General features: G+C 35.0%; 2 protein-coding genes and 1 long non-coding RNA gene across 7 annotated transcripts; 2 read left to right on the top strand and 1 right to left on the bottom strand.

Moving 5' to 3' along the window:
* Window positions 1–153: 153 nt before the first annotated feature.
* LOC147568204 (phosphoglucosamine mutase family protein) lies at window positions 154–6,050 on the bottom strand. 2 transcript variants are annotated; one of them, XM_086654637.1, is made up of 18 exons: window positions 5,649–6,050; window positions 4,989–5,198; window positions 4,682–4,748; window positions 3,489–3,672; window positions 3,332–3,384; window positions 3,112–3,200; window positions 2,713–2,949; window positions 2,420–2,484; window positions 2,270–2,330; window positions 2,066–2,183; window positions 1,905–1,986; window positions 1,726–1,798; window positions 1,495–1,556; window positions 1,251–1,346; window positions 961–1,115; window positions 784–880; window positions 559–636; window positions 154–468 (listed from the first exon to the last, which is right to left on the bottom strand). In XM_086654637.1, the coding sequence occupies exons 1-18, from the start codon at window positions 5,653–5,655 to the stop codon at window positions 358–360; spliced, it is 1,845 nt and encodes a 614-aa protein (XP_086510763.1). In that variant the 5' UTR covers window positions 5,656–6,050; the 3' UTR covers window positions 154–357. The 2 variants fall into 2 exon arrangements, with proteins under 2 accessions (XP_086510763.1, XP_086510764.1); XM_086654638.1 differs by lacking the exon at window positions 4,989–5,198 and having other exon boundaries at window positions 5,649–6,012.
* Window positions 6,051–7,414: 1,364 nt separating this feature from the next.
* On the top strand, window positions 7,415–9,678 carry LOC147568203 (uncharacterized). Of its 3 annotated transcripts, none has more exons than XR_015238144.1 (5): window positions 7,415–7,465; window positions 8,436–9,027; window positions 9,116–9,382; window positions 9,482–9,546; window positions 9,622–9,678. It is a non-coding gene; the product is annotated as an uncharacterized LOC147568203 (long non-coding RNA). The 3 variants fall into 3 exon arrangements; XR_015238142.1 differs by having other exon boundaries at window positions 7,463–7,634; XR_015238143.1 differs by lacking the exon at window positions 7,415–7,465 and adding an exon at window positions 7,589–7,634 and having other exon boundaries at window positions 9,458–9,546.
* A 5,051-nt stretch (window positions 9,679–14,729) lies between these two features.
* LOC147568202 (ubiquitin-like protein 5) lies at window positions 14,730–18,555 on the top strand. 2 transcript variants are annotated; one of them, XR_015230985.1, is made up of 3 exons: window positions 14,730–14,997; window positions 16,442–16,501; window positions 18,202–18,555. XR_015230985.1 is itself a non-coding variant. In XM_086654633.1 (2 exons), exon 1 carries the CDS (start codon window positions 14,776–14,778, stop codon window positions 14,995–14,997), a length of 222 nt encoding a protein of 73 aa, XP_086510759.1. In that variant the 5' UTR covers window positions 14,730–14,775; the 3' UTR covers window positions 16,442–16,722. The 2 variants fall into 2 exon arrangements, 1 of the variants encoding a protein (XP_086510759.1); XM_086654633.1 differs by lacking the exon at window positions 18,202–18,555 and having other exon boundaries at window positions 16,442–16,722.
* The last annotated feature ends 3,543 nt before the right edge of the window (window positions 18,556–22,098 follow it).

Below are 22,098 nucleotides of genomic sequence, written 5' to 3'. Positions count from 1 at the left end.
AGAGATGCCTGTTCTACCTAAATATGGGTGCCCTAAATCGTTTGCCATTCTACGAGGAAGAATTTTTTTTGTTCAGTTCATTAGAGCTTTTCCGGATTGCCCTCAGATATTTCAAACTTTTCTAATCATAATCTCAAAAGGCAATCTTCTGGGTTTTCACACAACTACCATCATTTATAAGCAAAAATAATTCAAAATGGTAAGTTAAATACAATAATAGTTGTAGTGATCTAATGCTGATTGCCACAAGAGTTAAAAAAGAGTACAGAAGTAAACTCAATATCATTCATGTTATGCCTGTCAACGAAGTAGGAGAGAGGAATAGAATGAAAGCTGACCAGGACAACCGGCTTAGCTTTATGAGACTTGGACGAGCTTGTCTAGGGCAGATGTATCCAATGCGGAAAATTCTCTAACAGCAGCAAGTACAGCGAGTCCAAGCTTTACTGCATCCTCATTGCTTGGGGCCTGAAAATGTGTTTTTGAGTCATGCATTGATGATTATTTAGTATTGGGATAATTTTTCATAGAGTGAAAAGAAGCACTGGGTTCATGTACCTCAATGTTAAGTGGTAAAACAGGATCGTGAAGGGATAACCTAAGAAGGAACCACCCGCCATAACCAGACACTCGAACCTGTTAACATTAGGAGAAACATGGATGACAGGATGTTAGAATGCTTCTAGTTAGACTTTGTATGAGAACTGAAAACAAGAAAAGGAATGTAGTTGAAGGGCTAAAGTCCCGAAATCTAGTGACTTATGAGTTACTAGGCTAACTTACTCCTTCGTAGTTAACAGGGGCTTTCTGAAGCTTTGTGTCTGAATCTACCGCATTTTCCAAATGTTTCAGCACTGCTTCTCCATAGTCTCGGAAAGATCTGTAAGAACGGATTTCTAGTGAATCTGCAAACACTAGAAGCTTGAAGAAATTGGAGGTATGGGTTAATAATTAGCATACCCTCCTTTGAGATCTGAATGATTTTGATCTATCTTGAATCTCAGTTCAACAGCAACAGCTGGTTCTTCCAGGCCTTCAACCAAATCAGTTAGAACTTTGCTGCCACCAACACTTCCAGAAGCTCGGGCTGAAGCAAGTTTGTTTAAGAGTTTGACCTAAAAGTCTCAAAGAGAATATGAAGAATAACCAAATGGTTATGAGAAATCCAAATAGAATCATAGAAGAATGTCCACGGTCCATTGACACCATAAATTAGCACCTATATAAACAGTGAATGCCTATGTACATACCATGAGGTATGCACCATCATCCAGCCAATGATTTTCTCTGAGAGCTCCATGACCACTGGTTTCAATTGCTAGATGTGATTCTTCGCCCACTGAGTTCTGTCAGAAAATATTTGAGAAGAAGCAACTTAATATTCAATATTTATGTGGAAAGGCAGCCAGTAGATACTCGTTAAAGCAACAATCCACAAAGCAGCACCTACAATACGAATATCAATTGACCTAAATTAAAAGAAGTAAATCTCACCAAGCGTATTGCCTCGTCAATGACATTTTTGTAGCCTCTTTTGAACCTATGATGTTTTCCGCCTTCAAAAAATGATAAATTACAGTTAGTGGGGACATAATCTCCGACAATATTATTGTTCACGTTCATGAACTCTAAAAGACTGAAACAAGATAGGAACAAACAAAAAAACGAAAAGAGAAATAATTCAGGAAGCTAGTATGACCTTGGTGAACATAAATTCCAGCTTACCAAGTTTCTTTTCAATAAAAGTAGTTAATCCATCTGAAGTTACACTGTCCGTGACAATGGTTGTCCCTGGATGCTAATAGCGAGAGAAGACAACCAGAATAAGGAAAAGATATTAGAAAATTCTGAGGTAAGATTTGAAGAAAATTTGACCGAGTAATTGTAAGGACAGATGACCATACTTCTTCAAGAACAATAGCAGCCATCAAAGCAATCAGCCTATTTCGGTTGAACTCACGACCACTAGAGTCCACAGCAGCAGATCTAAAAGAACCAAACTGTAAAAGAAGAGCCTTATATGCAAGCTAAACGAACATATTAAATTTAAATGTACAAAAAGCACCTGTCAACATCTGTGTCAAAGATGATGCCTAAGTCAGCCTTGTTATCCAGTACTGCTTGGGTAATGGCTTTCATTGCTGCTTTATCTTCTGGGTTGGGAATGTGATTTGGGAACATTCCTGGTAAGAAAGTAATGTTTTTAGTTTATTTCCTCATCAGTTACATGATATTGAAGAAGCATCTTAGTTTGAGTTATAAATATAACCATCTGGCTCCAAGAACTGACTGCCAGAAGTAATAGCTCCGAGAGGTTCAAGTACCTTTGCCTAGAAAACCATGGAATAGAAATAGCTATAAGTACAATTTTGTTTCATTGCTAACATTATTTTGCAAAAAAAAAAAAAAAATCACTTACTGCAAAAAACCCTCCTGCTCCATTTCCTGCATCAACAACTATATGGAACCCCTCTAATGGTTTTTCTGGAAAGCAGACATGAGTTTGAGTTAATAAACTATGACCATTAAGAGCCATCTCAAACACAAAAGCAACAAATGGTAACAAAATTGATAATATAACAATACACAGAAGAACCATGAAGTATGTGAAGAAAATTAAAACACCATTGAGAAAATGAAAACTAAGATGCTGAAATAAAACAAAAAATAGTCCTGTCACAGTTCTGACTAATGTGAATTATGTGATATTACCTATACCCCCAGCAGCTTTGCGGACTGCTTTTACAAGATTGGATGAATAAATAGACATGTAATCAACCCGCTTTACAGATGCAGAAGCTGCTTGTTCTGAATGTTTTAAACCTTCAACTGAGAAATTAGCATATACATTGGCAGCGCGCTCCAAGATGTCCTTGATGTCAGCTTTCCCCAATCCTCCAGTATTTGTGAAAAACTTAAACCCATTTCGATTGTAAGGAAGATGACTAGCTGTTGACATAAATAAAACTCAATCAGTATGGCTTTGTTAGGGTGAAGGGACAGCGAAAATGTTTCTAGCTAAACTGAAACTCTGAAGGTATGAGCAAATCAAGACAAATCAAGGTTTCCAATAGCACATGAAAGTTAAATTAGTAGTTTTTACTGCCATACCTGTAATCATTATTGCTCCATCAACTGGACATATAAAAGCTTCATCTTCTGAAAGTGTACTGTTAAACATTGCTGGAGTAGATGCTAGTCTGTAAATACCAATGAGGACGAACAAGGTCATGAGTCAAATCCTGTTCACCCGCCAAGAACACAACTGGAGTTGCAGATAAGGAACTGAGTAAAACCATCCAGGTCACTTTGAATAAGAACTGCTACTCACCCATATTGAATGACATCCAGGCCGGCACCAGCAATTCCTCGAGAAACTGCATCCTGAAAATCATACCATTGATTCCTCAGCATTCACCAAACTACTCTACATTTCCTTGCCATTTGTAGAGTGGAGGAACTAACATAAAAAGAATAGTTAGGTATACCTGAAGCTTCTCTGCAGATATTCGAGAATCATGACCAATGGAGACTCTTAAGCGTTTAGATGCATCTACTTTCTTTTTGTTCGATAACCACGCAGCAAAACCAGCAGCTATTGCTTCTGTAACAAGCTCTGTCAAATTAACAGGTTCTCCCTCAACACCAGCAACAGCAACCCCTCGAATATCACTGCACATATCAATGAACCTCTAAGATCTATAACATGTAGACCAGTAAATGTAAATCATCCTCCTGAATATCACCCTCGACGGATTTAGGGTTCAACCTTTTTCTTTGAAACTTTGAATTAATAATAAATAGGAAATGGAAGTGGAAATGTTCAAGTGAGTGAAATAGAAATACAACTACAAGGAGCCCCAGAAAGCTTCTAAACCAATTGTTACATCATCATAGCCTCCCAATAAGAAACAAAGTCAAAGAAAATTTTATTATTTGCCCAAGCACTATTCCTGCTCCAGTGAAACTAGGGGTGTACACGAACCGAGCTTTTAACGAGCTGCTCAAGCTTGGCTCGACTATCGCTCGTGCTCGACTCGGAGATTAACGAGTACGAGCTTAACACGACCACAAAATCATACTCGATTATGTGAACAAGACGAGCTTGATCATTCTTTAGTGTATCTCGAGCTACTCGTGAACAACTCGTTTAACATACTATTATAATAGTGTAGTACATAATTACGTATTAATATTGAAACTTGTACATGAAATGTCAACCATTAAAAGATTATTGGGCTATGAATCATTAATCATTATTATTGTATGTGACAAATGATCATTGAAGTATTTTCATACTTATGAAGTTTGTTTTAATTTGAAGTATTTTGATAAACGAGCTTAAAACAATGAGAGCTCGAGCTCTTTCAAACTTATACGAGTCGAGCTTGAACAAGTGGACGATTACTCGAACGAGCTCGAGCTCGAGCAAACAGTCAAATACACGAACCGAGCTTGAACATCTTACTACTCGGCTCGGCTCGATTCAAGTACACCCCTACGTGAAACAACGAAGCCAGGATATCCTCCACTGCCAAAACACTGTTTAGGGTTCAACTATGATACTCACATCGCTTGTTATTTAGTACCAATTTTCTTATTCTATATGCGTGATACTTCCAAGTCTACAACATTATACTTGAATCAACTACATTACATGTTATATAGCGCGAAAAATTACCTGCCATTCTGAAGCTTACTGAAATCAACTTTCTCCAACGGTGGTGCTGAACTAGCAGCCGAAAGAGCTGCAACATAGGCATCCAAAATGAATTAGTATGTTATATATTACTAGCATAGAACAGACAGAAGTAGACCTGAGCGTTTTCCCCGACCTAAATTTTCATGACAAAGTTACTAAAATAGTTATAGCGACAAAAATTATACCAATCCAGAAATTAGAAGTCAATTTAGAGTAAAAGAGAATATATTTTTTTTGACACGGTCATAACTTGAGATCAACCTGATAATCAGAGTCTAGAACAGACCATTGCAAGAAAAACGTCCTCGGTTTCCAGGACCACTCTGGTATGTGGTTAAGTTACGCAATTGCATGGCTGAAACACCAGTCCATGCCAACTTCCTCGCTCGAAATGTAAGCGAGTTGCGCATAATAAATTGTGTATCCAATTGTCTATTCCTTTGGCAACAACAACACTGTGCCAATACAACATTTTGAACAATCTTCCCTGATATTGCTGCATACAAATTCGCGAATAATTTCTATCAGATCTTTAATTTTCTGTGAGTTTAATCATTAGTGACATTTTATTTGAAAATTCGAGCACAGAGTGAACTAATTCAGTACTATCTTCTTAACAAATCACACATTTCACAGACATCTGTTAAGATCAAGTGTAGTTAGTATGTGTTCTAATCTACACTAAAAAAAATGTATAAATGAACTAAAGAAATTGAAAAGTGATTCAACAATCAAATATCATGAATCAATAACTAGTCATCATACCAATCTAATTCTTTTCTTAATCGAGTGAAAAGTTTCAGTTACTAATTCAATTAAAAAGAAATTCGAGTCACTAAAACTTCACTTAATTCGATCGAAAAACACACATCGAATTAATAAATTAATCAGAAAAGCGAGAAGAGAATCGTTCTTAAAGCTAGGTTAAAGCCGCCGTTGAAATTACCTTCCATCTGAGAAATGAATCCTTATGGTTGGCTTCCTTGAAATCAGGATGAATATGACGATGAAGATGAGAGAGAGAGAGAGAGGAGCGGAGAAAGTGAGAGAACCAATTAAGGGCCGGGTATATTCAGCTAAAGCTAAGGTGTTTCTTCGTAATACCTGTAGCGGTGTTAGTCTTCCAAAATAGCCTAATGTGTCAATAGATAGCCCGTTAGATTCAGAATTAGAGTATTAACATTCTTCGGTGGGTGTTACGGACTTAGAGCATCTCCAATGCAACACTCAACAAAAACTCAATTAATCCAATGTGTCAAGTATGAGTTGAGTTTTTCTTTCCTAGGTTGCACTATTGAGATACTCAATTCAAAATTCATCTCCAATGCAACACTAAAAAAAACTCAACATTTACTTTAGATTTACTTTTGGTTCTTATTTTAATAGTATATAAAATGTTGATGTGGACCAACTGAGATACAACAATAAATATTGAGATACTCAAAAGAAAACTCAACCAATTGAGTTTTCTTTTGAGTATCTCAACATTTATTGTTGCCACATCATATTGAGACTCTAGTTGAGTGTTGCATTGGAGAGTGTTTTTTGTCAAAAACTCAAGTAGTCTTATGTGTCAAATTGAGTTTTGTAAGTTGAGTGTTGCATTGGAGATGCTCTTACGGGCATCCGCATCTATAGACGTAAACAATGTTACATCTGCAAATGGCCGCCGCTTTGGGGCATCCATATTTTTCCTGTACGTTCTCGAGGAAATATTATTTTTAACCCAAAAATTAACTAGATTAAACATTGCCCCCTAATCTTCATCTTCTTCCCTATCACCACCACAACTTCCAAGGCCGGCCCAATCATTATTAAGGCCTAAAGCCAAATCAAGAAATGGGGCCCCTTTACTAAAGCAAAAAATGAACAAAAAAATACTTTATAATGTCTATGGGAGGGATCGAACACTTAACCTCTACCTTATAACCAAACGTCTAACCACTGGGCCATTGCTCATCTGTTGTAAGCATTTTTGTTGTAACTTTATTTATTACAAACAAACTACCCCATCATAAACTCCATGAAAGTGGCCCTCAGGTAAGTTGGGGCCCAAAGCAGCCGCTTTGGTTGCTTTGGGCCTGGGCCGCCCCTGACAACTTCTCACCACCATCGTTGCCTCATCTTCTCTCTTCTCTCTCCTCTCTCCTCTCTTCTCCTCTCTCACTTACTGTTACTATCTCTCTCTCTCTCTCTCTCTCGATCCCTTCCCCTTTCTCTCTCTCTCTCACTATCTCTCTCTATGTCTCTCGATCTCACTGTTTCTCTCTCAATCTCTCATTGTTTATTGATCGATCTCTCATTATTTTTCTCCCACCCTCTCAAATAGTTTCTCTCTCAATCTCTCATTGTCTATTGATCGATCTCTCATAGTTTTTCTCTCACTCTCTCAAACAGACACTGATCCAGTGAAGGGAAGTGTTCTCTTCGCCAAACCGGACCTCGAGGAGGGTTTTTGGCGAAACCCTTCGATGATTTCGTGGTCACAAACACTACAAAAAAAGCGCCTAATAGGGACGGAGGTTTTTACGTCTGTCCCCAATATATCTCTAATAGGGACAATTTTAAACTATTTGTCCCTAGTAAAATAATAACGGGGACAAACCTAGGGACAGAATTTTTTATTGAGTATTTAAAAAATTGCGAAATGAATTCGCCCAAAAAAATGGCGCAAAAACACATTTTTTTTCCCTCCTTTTCTTTCTCTCCCCCCCCTGATTGCTCTCTCATCTTCTCCACGATTTGTCTTTGTGGCGCAGCAAGGTACAACGACTTCTTCCTCTTCTTCTCGTTTTAGGATTGCTTATGTCATCCTCTTCTTCTTTCCTGTGCAATGCTTTCTAGGGTTTCGTATTGACATTCTAGGGCTTGTATTGAGTTCCTTTTAGGGTTTTGCTAGGGGAATTTTGGATTGAAAGTCCTTCACAGCCAGGTTCATTATTCTTGTTCCTCTTCTTCTTATTCTTCAAATTAATACATTGGGAGTTCATGAATGGGTGATATCAAAGTATATTTTGTGATTTTTTTCATCTAGGTTTGCTATTTCTTGTGATGATAATAGTTAGAAACTTCATACTATCTTGTTCAATTGTTGTGTGACATCTCAAATATAGTTTGACACTTTGCTTAAGAAGAATTAGTTGTTTGTTGAGTTAAATTTCGTTGTGAACTCTGATTTTTGTTGTTCTTTCCAAAAGATCCATTCTTAGTGTAGTTCTTGTTGTGATTTGTCTTAAGAAATTGTTGAAATGACTATTGAATGCATTAATAGAGTTCGATGTAAGACAAACAAGTTTTTTATATTCCTTCAGCTTTTTGTCGAAGAACTCGAGCTTCATTATTTACTAACCTTGACTTGATCTCTGAAAGTGTTATGTTTGTAGTTCTATTTTCAATTAATACTGTCAAATTATAAAATCTTTATCTAATCCATTTGTGATGTGTCTGATAAGATCCTTTCCAGCGATCTTAACATTGATTGCTGCAAGAGAATTTGACATTTGTTTGATCTTACTCAAATAGACTGACATTGAATCTGAACCTTCTTAATTTTTCGTAATTGATTTAGTAATAATCCCTTTTTAGCATGAGATTTCTGAAAAAAAGAGTTTGTGAGGTATTCCAAACTTCTTTTTGAAGCCCAATAAAGTTCACTTCTTGCTTTTACTGAAGATACTTCTCAAATTCTCTGAATTTCGTTATTTTATTATTGATCCTTTTTCATTCTTTATAGGAGTCATCTAAAACATTGGTAGTAAGAGATTGTGATGGTCATGGATGATGATGTCTGAGATAACAATGGCAGTGATGATGATGAAGATAAGTGCCATCACTTATCAATTTGTTGTTTTCATTATGATGATGGTTATGGGTTTTGATGCTAATACTATTACTATTGATACTGGTACTATTTCCTTAAGAAGTATACAAAATAGTATAACATTACTATTTATATTATTTCCTGAAAGGATTTGTTGTTTGTATTACCGTTACCGTTCCTATTATTAATATCGTACGTTAATTTCCACGAGAAGTGGTTGCTCTTCTGACATCTTTCTGGAGGGCATTCTTCTTTTTTCTACTTATATAAATGGTTTTGTGATAGTACTAATCTTGCGAGTTATCTAAAGTACAATGAATGAGCTGTGTCACTAAGGTTTGCTTAACCACCAATTGTTGGAAAGTTAAATTTGGAACAGATGTTAGTAAGAAGTTAATTTTCAGTTGCATTGAAAAGAGAGGTTGTCTTGTGGTTCTTCATGCAGACAATTAGTTACATGGCAGAACATGTTGTGGGGAGTGGGTCATTCTGAATTATCTTTCAGGTGCAACTGTAGTTATTTGACTAATGACTTGAAAGTATCATCAGTTCGCCACTTTAACTGACACCTTTCTCATTTACTTGCAACTCAGGCAAAATGCTTAGAGACTGGAGAGCCTGTTACTATAAAGGTCTTGCAGGATAGACAGTATAAGGTCGTGAGCTGCAATTAATGCGTTTAATGGATCATCCAAATGCAATATCTTTGAAGCGCTGTTTCTTTTGACCACTATAGAAATGAAGTTTTCCTCAATTTGGTAATGGAATATGCTCGGGAAACTCTGTACCAGGTCTTGAGACACTACAACAATGTCAACCAGAGGATGCCGCTCATTTATGTGAAACTTTATACATATCAAGTACGTCTGATTATATATTTTGTATGCTTTGCTACAGACTTGCATTATTTCTTTTTTCCTTTTACTTTTGTTCAGTTACGTTGTTGACCGGACTTTTAGGGGTCTAGCTTGTATTCACCGTCCATGGAATTTTCCACGGGGATGTGAGACCTCGAAATCTTCTGGTACGTTTTTCTTTGATAGGTTATGTTTCAACCGAGGTTGTTTGCCATATTTTAATCTATAATGAAATTATGTAGGTGATCCTCTTACCCTCCAAGTGAAGCTTTGCGATTTTGGAAGTGCAAAAGTGTTGGTATGTTCCTTGTAGTCACCAATTTCTTTAGTTTGTTTATCCTTTCTTGAGTGGACTATTCTGTTTAGCTATGCAGTACGACTCGGCCGAGTCAGCCGAGTGACTCCCGAGTGACTCGGGACTCGGCAGTACACCGAACCGAGTCCCACCGAGTCAGCCGAGTCTAGGGTTAGCCTGAGTGACTCGGGTGACTCGGACCTGACTCGGGTGACTCGGGCCTGACTCGGTAGAGATTGTATTTCTATTTATTTTTATAGTAAGTCTACTAGTTTTTTATTCTAGTTATTAGTTATTACTATTAGAGTACGAGTCTACTAGAGTGATTATTTAGTTCTACTTGTTCCTAACTCTACTAGTAATTTAATTTTGAAGTTTGAACTTGATTTTATTAAGTATTATCATGTTATTATTTTATATACATACACTACTAACAACTTCATAATATTCAGAGACTCGGCTGACTCGGCCGAGTGACTCGGCCCTTGGCCGAGCCGAGTCCGAGTCCGAGTCGTACTGCTTAGCTATTTAGTTGTTCCCAGTTACATACTTCATGATTTCTCCTGATATAGTACTACTGTACTGCTCTTTCCCAGTTGTGTAACCAGTGTTTACTTCAGAGCCTGGACTAGGAAATGTACTTTGACTGATAATGCTATTCATGACACAATTTTATGTCCCACTTTAGCACAACTTTAATCACAACAATCTAACTATTATGCAGCAGGGCAAGGGGATGCTGCTGCGTGGCAACAAGCCAAGGGGCTGCAGCTACTTGTCATCCTTGAGCTAAGTTACTTGTTGTCCATGTCTAAGTAGTTGATCTTAAAAGAACTATTGCGTCGTCTACAAGCCATAATCATATATGCAGACTATATATAGGACATCAATGTAACTTATGTTTTTTACTATCATCTTCCTGGTAATCAACAATGAATTGTTGATAGTTGAATAAGGTATCGTTATTATGTATATTAACTCTCTTCTAAATGTAATACAAAGACCCGTGAGGGTATTGCTCGTTAGATTACTAGAGCAGTGACACAAACTTATTATGAAGCTACAACTTTTAAGAAGATTTTGTGTGTGAATGTTTGTTCTTTTAACAATTTTATAGAAGTTTTGACATGTGCGTATTTGTCGTGTCCTAAGTTTCGAAAAAGATAATAAACTAACAGCTTTCGTTGTCTTATGTTTTTTGCGTCCGTAACACAGGGATTCTGCTGAGATGATAATATGCTAATGGTGTTTCTACATTTTCCTTTACAATATGAAGAAAAAGACGGGAGGATGAAGTTAGAGACTTAGAGTAGCTTATTTGTAATAGAATTTTATCTTCTTGTGGAAGATTTATTAGTTTATTCTCTTATTTTGGTTGAACTTTTTTTTCGTCCAGGCTAGTGAATATCGTTGGGGGCTTCTCTAAAAATGTTAATGTGAATTTGTGTTGTTCAAATTGTTTTAAGGAAATTTCTCTTTTGTGTAGCACTAATTGTTGACTGGAAAGCTCCCAACAAAATTTGTAGGGACCAATATTAACCGTATTAGATACAACTAATAGAAAATTATCGTCCATCTTAATGTCCATTAACTATCCCGAAAAGTAGCTAGACAAATTCCTGCCAAACTTTGAGGGACAAACATTAATTGTCCCAAATGCTACCAAATTTCTAGGGACAAATATTAATCGTCCCAAATGGTGAAAAGAAGAAATTCCAGCCAACTTTTTAGGGACAAGTACACACCGTCCCAAAAGGTATTTGGGACAGATGCTATCCGTCCCCATATCTGTCCCAAATACTATTTGGGACGCTACTTTCAGGGACAGACATAAACCGTCCCCAATATTCTACTGGGGACGGAATTTCCATTTTTGGGACAGTTTTTGGCCGTCCCTAATAGACTATTTTTTTGTAGTGAAAACATTTCGTGCCACAAAACGTTTTGTGGCCCTGGCCATTTCCTGACTACAAAACGTTTCGTGGCCACGAACTCTGTGATCTCCACAGAGATATCTATACATACCGAAAGAGAGAAGAGACGAGATAAAGACTGCTAGAAAGAGAGATAAAGACTACGAGAGATAAAAAAAGAGAAACTAATCTACAGAGAGATATGTCTGCACCGAGGAAGATGGGAGTAATCTACAATGAAAGAGAAAGAGAGAGGGAGAGAGATCTAGAGCGAGAACGATAAAGAGATAGTCAATGAGAGCGAAAGAGATAGTGAGAGAGAGAAAACGAGAGAGAGAGAGAGATAATGTGGGAGAGTGGGAGAGAGAGTAAGTAAGGTGGGAGAGAGATAGTAAGTAAGAAAACGAGGGAGAGAGATAGTAAGTAAGAGAACGAGAGAGAGATAGTAAATAAGAGAACAAGAGAGAGTGAAAAAGAAGATGAAGATTAGGGGCAATTTTTGATCAAGTCAATTTTTGGATTAAAATAAGAATATGTCCTATAAATCAATTTTTATTGACTAATTTTCTATGCCCCGAAGATTTTTCTTTATTCCCCAAAGTCGCGACCTTGCAAATCTGTCGAAGACCACGAGAGGCCAACATCAGATTATGATTAATGAGTGAGAGATTATCTGGTTGATTTGATTTAAATATTAAAACTCTAGCAAATATATTACAGTCAAATAAATATGTATGGACGTGACAAAGTTTGTCCACATAGCAGTTCTGAACTTTAATGGACGCTATTTAAATTTGAATCTTTCTTAAAAGATAAATAGCTGATAGACATAGTATTTTTCTTTGAAAAAAGAAGAAAATTAAGTGAATGTAACAATAAAGTTTTCGACCTATTTCTCTATTTCCTTTGTCAATTATCTCTACTTGGTCTTTGCCTCATACCCCGTCGAGGGTTGAGGCGAAATCTTTATTGAGGGTAGCCTAAGAAAGAAAGAGAAATGATCGTGCTGCTGGGGAGATGGTGGTGGTTGGTTACAGTTGTGGTGCTCGTGGTGGTGGGAGAGGTGGTTAAGGTAAAGTAGATAGAGTAGAGAGAATGTGATGACTATGGTAGTGCTCGGTGATACTAGTGGTAGGGATGAGGAAAAAGTAAGGGTGGGGGGGGGGGGGGGGGGGTTCAGGACATTAGGGGACATTTGAAATGTCCCGAAATATCTGTGTTATTGGTTGGGGACATCTTAAATGTCTCGAAATGTCTGTGTTAATCGTTTGAGACATTTCAAATGTCTCTCTATGTCTCTGTTATTCGTTTGAGACACAAAGTTATGGACATTTCAAGACAAATTGGTTTCATGGACATTTGAGAACATTTTAATGTAAATTTAAAAAGCTTTTGAAGAAATAATGTTTTTGAAAATATGGATTTGGAAACATTTCGTAATGAAGATAATAAAAATAAAAATAATAATCAAATTAAATTAATAATGTATAATAATATAACAATATTAATTATTACACTATATTATTATTACAATACTATATTATAACTTTTTATTATTATTATCGTATTACAATATAATTGGTTTATTGTAATATTATACTATTATTATATTACTAATTTTTTATAATATTATACTATATTAAATAATAAATATCCACCAATTGTCCATCAATTTCCGCAGATATCTACAAAAGTAAAAAAAAAATTAATATTGAAATATTAATAAAAATTTGTTATTTCATATGATAAAACAATCAAAACTAGGGTATATCCTGTGCCCTAGGGCACAGACATTTGTATCAATCAAATGTTACGAAATTTATTGTTATATCTTATTGAGAGAGAGAGATAAATTTTTATTAGTATTTATTTATTTGTTTATTTTTTCTTAAATTACTTATTATTTTATTGAGAGAGAGATAAATTTTTATTCGTATTTATTTTTTTTGTTTATTTTTTCTTAAATTAGTTATTATTTTATTGAGAGAGAGAGAGAGAGATTTTAATTTTTTTTTTTTAACTCTTGAAATTTATTTTGTTTCTTTTTATTTCTAAGAATGAAAGGATTATTGTGTTTTAAATAGGTAATTTTATTTCTATGAAGGACTATATTTTAAATTTTGAGAAGGGCTTCTAGACAATATCCTTTATTAAAAAAGGATGTTTGTCCCAGTCATCGTTTTCCCTTCTGTTTTTATATAGATATTATTAAAATAATAAATATTTAGCAAATGTTCATCAACGTCCACAGATTTCCACAGATGTCAATGAAAGTCGAAAAATATAATTTTGAAATATTAAGAAGAATATTTTACTGATAAGACAATAATAGAATTAAAATAATAAATATCAATAAAATGTCCATCAGTGTCCACAAATATTCCCGGATGTCTACGAAAGTCGAAAAACATAGTTTTGAAATGTTAATACAAATATATTATTTCATATGATTAGACAATAATGATAATATTGAAATTCTAAATGTCTATCAATGTCCACAAATATCTATCGATGTCTACAAAAGTCGAAAAATATATTTTCAAAATGTTGATACAAATATATCATTTCATATGATAAGACAATAATGATAATATTAAAATAATAAATGTCTAAAAGTTGTCTTTCGATGATGATGATATAATAATAATAATAATAATAATAATAATAATAATAATATACTACACATTTGGTACACGAATTAATATCTTGAAATGTCCCAAGACATTTTGTCTATGGACCAAATGTCTTGAAATTTCTACAATACATTTTGTCTATAAACCAAATGTCTTGAAACGTCTATAAAGATATTCTGTCTATAAATAAATATTTTGAAACGTTTTGAAATGTCTTAAAATGTCTATGAAACACTTTGATATGAATGTCCTCCAATAGTCCAATGTCCTAAACCACTGCTTAACCACCCCCTAAAAATTGGGAGGAGGTTGAGTTCGTTTTCTTTCTTATAAGTGGCATTTCTTAACGGGCGGAATGTAGTGGGCCAAAATTAACTGATAGTCGAAACAGTTGAAGCTAACCAAGCTTTATAGGCGTCATCATTCCTGCTACAAAAGTGCGGTAATCTAAAGGCGCCTTCATCAGCCAATATAAGGAAGACGTTGTTTTCCCGGGGTATTTTCTAGACGTTTCCTAGGGTTTACCCGTTCTTGAATTTTAGAGAGAGAAAAAAGATGATCGAGGTGGTGCTGAACGATCGATTGGGAAAGAAGGTAAGAGTAAAATGCAACGAAGACGACACAATCGGTGACCTAAAAAAACTGGTAGCAGCACAGACCGGAACTAGACCTGAAAAAATTCGAATTCAGAAATGGTACACAATTTACAAAGATCATATCACTCTTAAAGATTACGAGATTCACGATGGAATGGGTCTTGAACTTTACTATAATTAGGTTTGTTTGATTACTTAAACCCTAAATTCGTCTACTTCCGCAGTTCTTTGTTTACTTTTAGCATCATCAATTTCATTATCTTGATCTAATTAGGTTTAATTGTTCCGTGCAAGTGACATATATCTCGCACACAATGTACATTGAATTGGGTTATCCCAACAATCCTATCATAATCTGTTTTCCATATATCTTGACTATCATAATCTTGAAGATTAGTTTGAAGAATTATGTTTGCTTTTGAGATGTTTTTCTTCAAATTGTGTGAAGTTGTGAAGAATATAGCCTGACATAACCCAACTTGGTTTTGTTCAGTAGTACTTGTATTGGCTTCAATTTTGTAGTCATAAAGATAGGTTACGAGTCATCTTCGATACTAATGACTAATGAGACTACTGGAAGAAATCCATTTAGAGATGATAGAAATAGAAACATGATTTCGGAACCCAACTTGGTTTTGTTCAGTAGTACTTGTATTGGCTTCAATTTTGTAGTCATAAAGATAGGTTACGAGTCATCTTCGATACTAATGACTAATGAGACTACTGGAAGAAATCCATTTAGAGATGATAGAAATAGAAACATGATTTCGGAACCCAACTTGGTTTTGTTCAGTAGTACTTGTATTGGCTTCAATTTTGTAGTCATAAAGATAGGTTACGAGTCATCTTCGATACTAATGACTAATGAGACTACTGGAAGAAATCCATTTAGAGATGATAGAAATAGAAACATGATTTCGGAACCCAACTTGGTTTTGTTCAGTAGTACTTGTATTGGCTTCAATTTTGTAGTCATAAAGATAGGTTACGAGTCATCTTCGATACTAATGACTAATGAGACTACTGGAAGAAATCCATTTAGAGATGATAGAAATAGAAACATGATTTCGGAACCCAACTTGGTTTTGTTCAGTAGTACTTGTATTGGCTTCAATTTTGTAGTCATAAAGATAGGTTACGAGTCATCTTCGATACTAATGACTAATGAGACTACTGGAAGAAATCCATTTAGAGATGATAGAAATAGAAACATGATTTCGGAATTTGGAGATTATCCACAATGCTAATGGTTGGAGTAGTTGAACGAACGCTTACTTAGAAAAAACTTTTAATTCAAAAAATTTAGTTGAAACCAAAATTGAAGAACTTCATAACAACTTTACTTAGTCTGAAACTCACATATTAGTGTCATTTTCTTGTTAGATTTTGTTGTATATCTTTAAATGGAGGTATTATATAGAGATTGTCGATCGCTTTCGCTTTAAATTCTGCATTCGTGTCAATCTAAGTTTCTCATACATCTGTGAATGTCGTTTTATCGTGAGAGTATTTCATGGGTAAATTGCTTGAAAAATCTGCAGTTGATGTCAATTCCAGTCTGCAATTTTAGCTTATAATTCATCCATTAGGGTTTCTTATTGTGGATGAAAATTTTGTTGTTACAGGTCCATTAGGGAAGATATAATACTGAAGAAAGCAGCATGATTGTGGGTTGATCAGCGAAGGTGAACATCTCATCTCTCAAGTACATTCTAAACTAGTTATACTAAATCAATTTCCTTATTATTCCTTAATACTATAATGTGTGCTGATAAACATTTCGGTTATCGAACTGGATAATTCAAATCCGACTTCTTGGTGTGTGTGTGTGTGTGCGCGAAATGTGAATAATTTGTTCTTCAAACACTTTTTGGGTTTTATTAACTCTTCAGTCTTCCTTTTGTTATTGTCACCATTTATTCTCATCATGAAATGCTTAAGTTTTACTTGTGGATAAAGTGGTATGAGCATTTAATATTGCCCTCTGACTTACTCTTCGGTGTTACACCGAGTGGCTTGATAATGAAGTGTTTGCGATTGAGAGGTGCGGAAACCTTCCCAAGAAAAAAGTGACGTAGAAAGGTTTAAATTGAACCAATGGTGCTCTGGTTAGGGTGGAGGTGCTATCGGCACCCCCCAGTATTGATGAGGCTAACTTCCACAAGTCTCATGGTAATAAGCTAAAAGGAAGTTGGAATTACAAAATAGCTAATTTTAGGCGCCCCTAATGTTATTTGTGCCTCCCTCAAGGTAAATTTGGAGGGGGCGGGGGAAGGGGTGTGTGAGGGATAGGGGCACAATAAAACTTTTAAGGGGTGCCTTTAAAATTTCCTAAGATCAAAATATATATTAAGAATTTTTTAGTGTAAGGTCCAAAAATAGGGGGTAAACCATATGTCCACTCCTAAATCAATAAAGACTATAAGAACAAAATAATACTACATGAAATGTAAAATAAGTCTAAGAGTGTACTTTTTTTTTGTGGATCCCAAGCCTCAAACAATTTATTCTCTCTCAATATTGCCCTTGTATAAATATATTTTAGACTATTAATAAACCAAAAGTTTCGTAGGGTTGAGATAATCAAGATACTATTTCCATAAATTATGAGAGAGAAAATTTTCATGCCAAAAATAGAGTATGTTCATTCGTTTACTATCGAACATTTGCAAAATAGAATTTTGATTCATCAATCGATGTACACAGAAAAATCTTATAATGTTTTTACAAGGACAAAACTCATCCTTTAAGTAATCCTACTAAGTTATCTAGAAATATTTAATTCGGTCGATCAATACCGATATGGTGGAAGAGAAATTGACCTGAACATATCGATTACAACTACCAATGTTATTGGAAATTTTTTCCATATGCTCTAACTAATGAGTATCTTGGGATTTCATTGAACTAGATCGTATTTACCTTCGTGTTTCACAAAAAAAAAAAGTCTTTATATAACCAACAAATAGATCATCAAACATATAAAAATGTGTGATTTTTATGGAGCCGTTTGCTATTTCTTCAAAAAATTTAGAAGTTGCTTCATGGTGGCTTGCAACAATGAATATACTTCTTGGCTTCAGAGTCTAGGACCAACAATAATGTAAGATGGTACATGAATTCGGTGTTTTCTGGAGGAGGGATCCCTCCTCCGGATTTTCGTCTTTGTTGTTTATGTTATATTTATAATAAGATCTTGGAGTGTAGGTTTTAGAGAGAGATTATATGGAATCAAATCTTATTCTACATAGTTCTTCTTATTGGATTCTTCCTCTTCTTCTTGTTCTTCTCTCTCTAACATGGATCACATATGCATTTCTTAAAGTTACAAAATTAAATTCGATGGAAGATTTAACCAACTTGTTGGTGATTTTATATGTTTAAGGAATGGAAGTATGGGTAAAGATGTCAGTGAAAAAAGAAGATTCAATATTACTGAATTCTACAATGAACAATACAAGAAGATTGAAGATGAAATTACAAGTCAAGAGAAAAGAACGATCAAGATTTCACTTTTACTAGTATAATATTATTGTTGTAATTTTCTTTTTGTCGACCTTTAGGGTCTTTAATTGATCTATATGATCGTTTTGTTGACCTTTAGGGTCTTTAATTCTCGATCTATAAAATCTTTGTGTTTGTGTCTAGTCAATTTATTTCCCTTCATTAGGCACTTTACATTTGAAAGTATGTAACTCTCATGTAGTTCTCGAAGAAATAAGAATTAACGTTATTTTCCAAATGGCCCCCAACTTTGTGATCAGCTTCCTGCCCGACCCCCTACTTTAGCAAAAATACTCATATGGCCCCCTTTTTCAGTTATCTTTAACTTTTCGTTACTCTCTCTCCTCCATGTCATTTCCTCTTTCTGCCACATCATTGATCACGCCACATCATCGTCGGGGTCGTCGGCCGGCCAAATTTCCGGTCGGGGACCTTCAAATTTTTTTTTAGAGAGAGAGAATTAAAAATAAAAAATTTGAAAGTCGTCGGCCGGAAATTTGGCCGGTCGGCGACCTTGTCGGTGAAGACGATGATGTGGCTCAATGATGTGGCAGAGCGAGGAAATGAGATGGAGAAGAGAGAGTAACGGAAAGTTAAAAGATAACTGAAAAAGGGGTCATATAGGTATTTTTGCTAAAGTTGGGGGCCAGACATGAAGCTGGTCACAAAATTGGGGGCCATTTGAGAAATAACCCTAAGAATTATCATTCATGTCATATGTGATTGAATTGGTTTTAAAAAAAAAAATACATCACGAGAGTACAACATAATTTGAATAATCACATATTGAAAGAATAGTGACATCTAGACCTTAAAGGCCATTATAAACTTTGAATTTCAAATATGATTTTCAAAAATAAGACGTCCCAAATGTATGTGAAGGATCTCTAATGAAGTTAGGTATTGCCGTAGCCCGTATGGGAGACTTGCACCCCAAAAGGTTATGATAAATTTTCAATGTGCAAGAAGGGTAGGCTTCAATATTTTACATAAGTAGTAAATTGAGTAAAATTAAATGCTCACTAAAAAGATAAGAAAACAAGTGGAATAATGAAAGGGCATTCAAGATGAAAGTCTTTCTCTCTGATGTGACATTTTTTATACGGTCATATCCAAATTTTCTACTCTAAAATGGAGGGATACTCCAACTATCGCCCAACTAAAATATGCTTCATAATTCTGGTACGACGTATAATTTCTATTTGATGTGATATTACATTTTCAACTCTATTATAATTTCTTACATTTATATTAAGTTTTTATTATTGTCCTTGATCCAAAAAAAATACAAAGAATTTGTACTATGTGGGAATAGTCAACCATCCAAGACATCTCCTACTTGCACAGCAACTAACATGGAAACTTGTCTTTGACAGGGTTTCTTGTCATGGACTAGATCATACACAAACCCATTATTGCTCAAAATATGAAACCCCCTCGACTTCACCCTAATTTGTGTAAAAATCATCATATCTATATTCCCAAAACCAAGTTCATTTTAGACACCTATCCTTGTCAAATTGTCAAAACAAACGGGTGCTTGTTTGACTTTTGTTCATTCTTAACTCTTTAAGTTTGTTTGATTTTTTGTGGCAGCAATCTTGGATCTTGTTAGTACTTACAACCCAAAAAAAATAATAATACTAAACAAAATGGTGATTCTTGAAGTGTTTATTATTGCTTATGTAGCTACTAGCTACGTACCTAGATATGTTTTTCAAATTATCTTTGACAAGAAAAAACATAGATATGTTTTTCAAATTCGACGAGGCATTACTTGTCAAATGTCCACACTATTAACTTGTACAACTTCAAACACAGACTCTAATTCTTTTGGTATGTAAATCTATTGGGAAAAAAGTATCTTTGAACTAACGAAATCGACGATTTTGAAAAGAAAAATTCAATAGAGATAAAAGAAAAGACACCCTACTTGTCCACTTGCACTATCTGTTAACCACAGTTTGTCGAATAAGTTCATGTCGATCTTCCTTAACATGTTTGTCAACTTCTGTAACCTATTCTAACTTATTACATATATATGCTATAGTAATTAATATTATTTTATACAACTTGCTAAAGACATAAGTTGATTTCATACCAAACTGGAAATGGTCTTATAAGATTGTAAGTTTATCGTGGTCCGGCTAATAACATAACTATACTGGCAGCTGGCTAAAACAGGGACAATCAAATTTGTTACTCAAGATGGTTCAGTCTAGTATGATTGACACGTAATAATTAGTCTAATGAAATTTGTCAGATGTTTGATAATCTAACGGTTGCATAGAGTTAGCGTGAATGTTCCGGCGTGCATGTTGCCCGAGATTTTGGATCCTTCAAATGAGAAAAATATTAGAATCATTTAAATGTTTATTAAATAAAAATGTACTATTATCATAAACAACAATAAAAACAAAAGGTTAGTGGTAGAGTCAAGAGAAACATGTCTTAGAGGCTTGTACTTATGTCTCTAATTATTTTATTAATTATTATCTGGAACTGAAAACAAGGGAAGTCATTTGAAAAATACTAAACAATTAAGAGCATGGGAAAATAGTGCATGACTTAACTTCCTAGTTTGGAAAAGCAAGGCCAAGTTGAGGAAACCATTAATGGAACTTTTAATTGTAATTAAGAAGATTCAACAACATTAACTAACACCAAGATCCACCAACATCGCCAAAATTATTTCTTTACAACAAAATCAAACTCTTTAGTCCACTAGTTTATATAATATACAAATTGAGCACAAAATCAACTGATCTTGGTAAAGGTCGTCATTTGAGAATCTTCTGTGTCTTTAGTAAACATATATACAAGGCTAAATAGTTAGAGGGAAATTAAAACTAATCAATTTTTAGAATTTGTCCAAATCTATATATTAAGGGAGGGAATATTGTTTAGAATGAATCTTCTTTTTGAGTGGCTAAAATTACAAAATTGCATTCAATTCAATCATAACTGGCTTCTTTTTTCAGTTTCAACATCTGATGGATCTGTTTATGTTCGGCGAACACGAGTTATACCCTCCCAAATATAGATACTACATGTGAAGACATAAATTCATTTTGTATATGTATTTCACAATAGGTATGATGAGATTTTGGGTGAATATATCACAAAAGGAGAAGAAAGAAAGATTGAGATAAATTGTGAGGAAGCCAAATTAAGTATTAGAGAGAGAGAGTGAGGATGGCAGGGGGCATGTTTGGGTGGTGGTTTTGTTTGTTGTAGGTTTGGTCTTGTTGGAGTGCATGGGGATTGAAGTTTGAAACTTGGGGAAAAGAAAGGGTCTCAAAGTTGAAAATAGTGGGTGAGGAAATGGTGGTGGTAGTAGTCAACTATGACAAAAAAAGAGAGGCTCAACCATCAAAACGCCGCACCATTTGCACCTCCTAATGACGTTTGCCACACGTGACCCACCCCCATTTTTTGGTTTTTTTAATGTCTCCTCTCTTGGTTGTTTTTTCCTTGTTTTTCTCCCATGACTATCATTCCGTAGCTGGCTTATTAATATCCTCATCTAGTCAAATTTTGATATGTATTAATTTCCGATAAAAGACAACGTAAAGAGTAATTCAGAATCAACGGAGACATCGTCCGAACTACATGTTAGCAAGTGTTGCTTCTTTTCGATTGTTCATTCTACAAATTAGATTCTTCGTTCTTTTATAGAGGTCATTGGAAGCTCACCATATCCGCCATTGGTTCCATGAAACTATTAGAAGACTAAGGAGCAGTGTTGTATGCATATAATTGAAAAAGAAGAGAACAA

This window comes from Eschscholzia californica, unplaced genomic scaffold, assembly GCF_041429995.1.
Source record: "Eschscholzia californica isolate CP2 unplaced genomic scaffold, dmEscCali1.0.p SCAF_1, whole genome shotgun sequence".
Classification (NCBI taxonomy): Eukaryota; Viridiplantae; Streptophyta; class Magnoliopsida; order Ranunculales; family Papaveraceae; genus Eschscholzia; species Eschscholzia californica.
The sequence above is the reverse complement of the archived record's forward strand: the minus strand, read 5'-3'. Positions and strand labels throughout refer to the sequence as shown.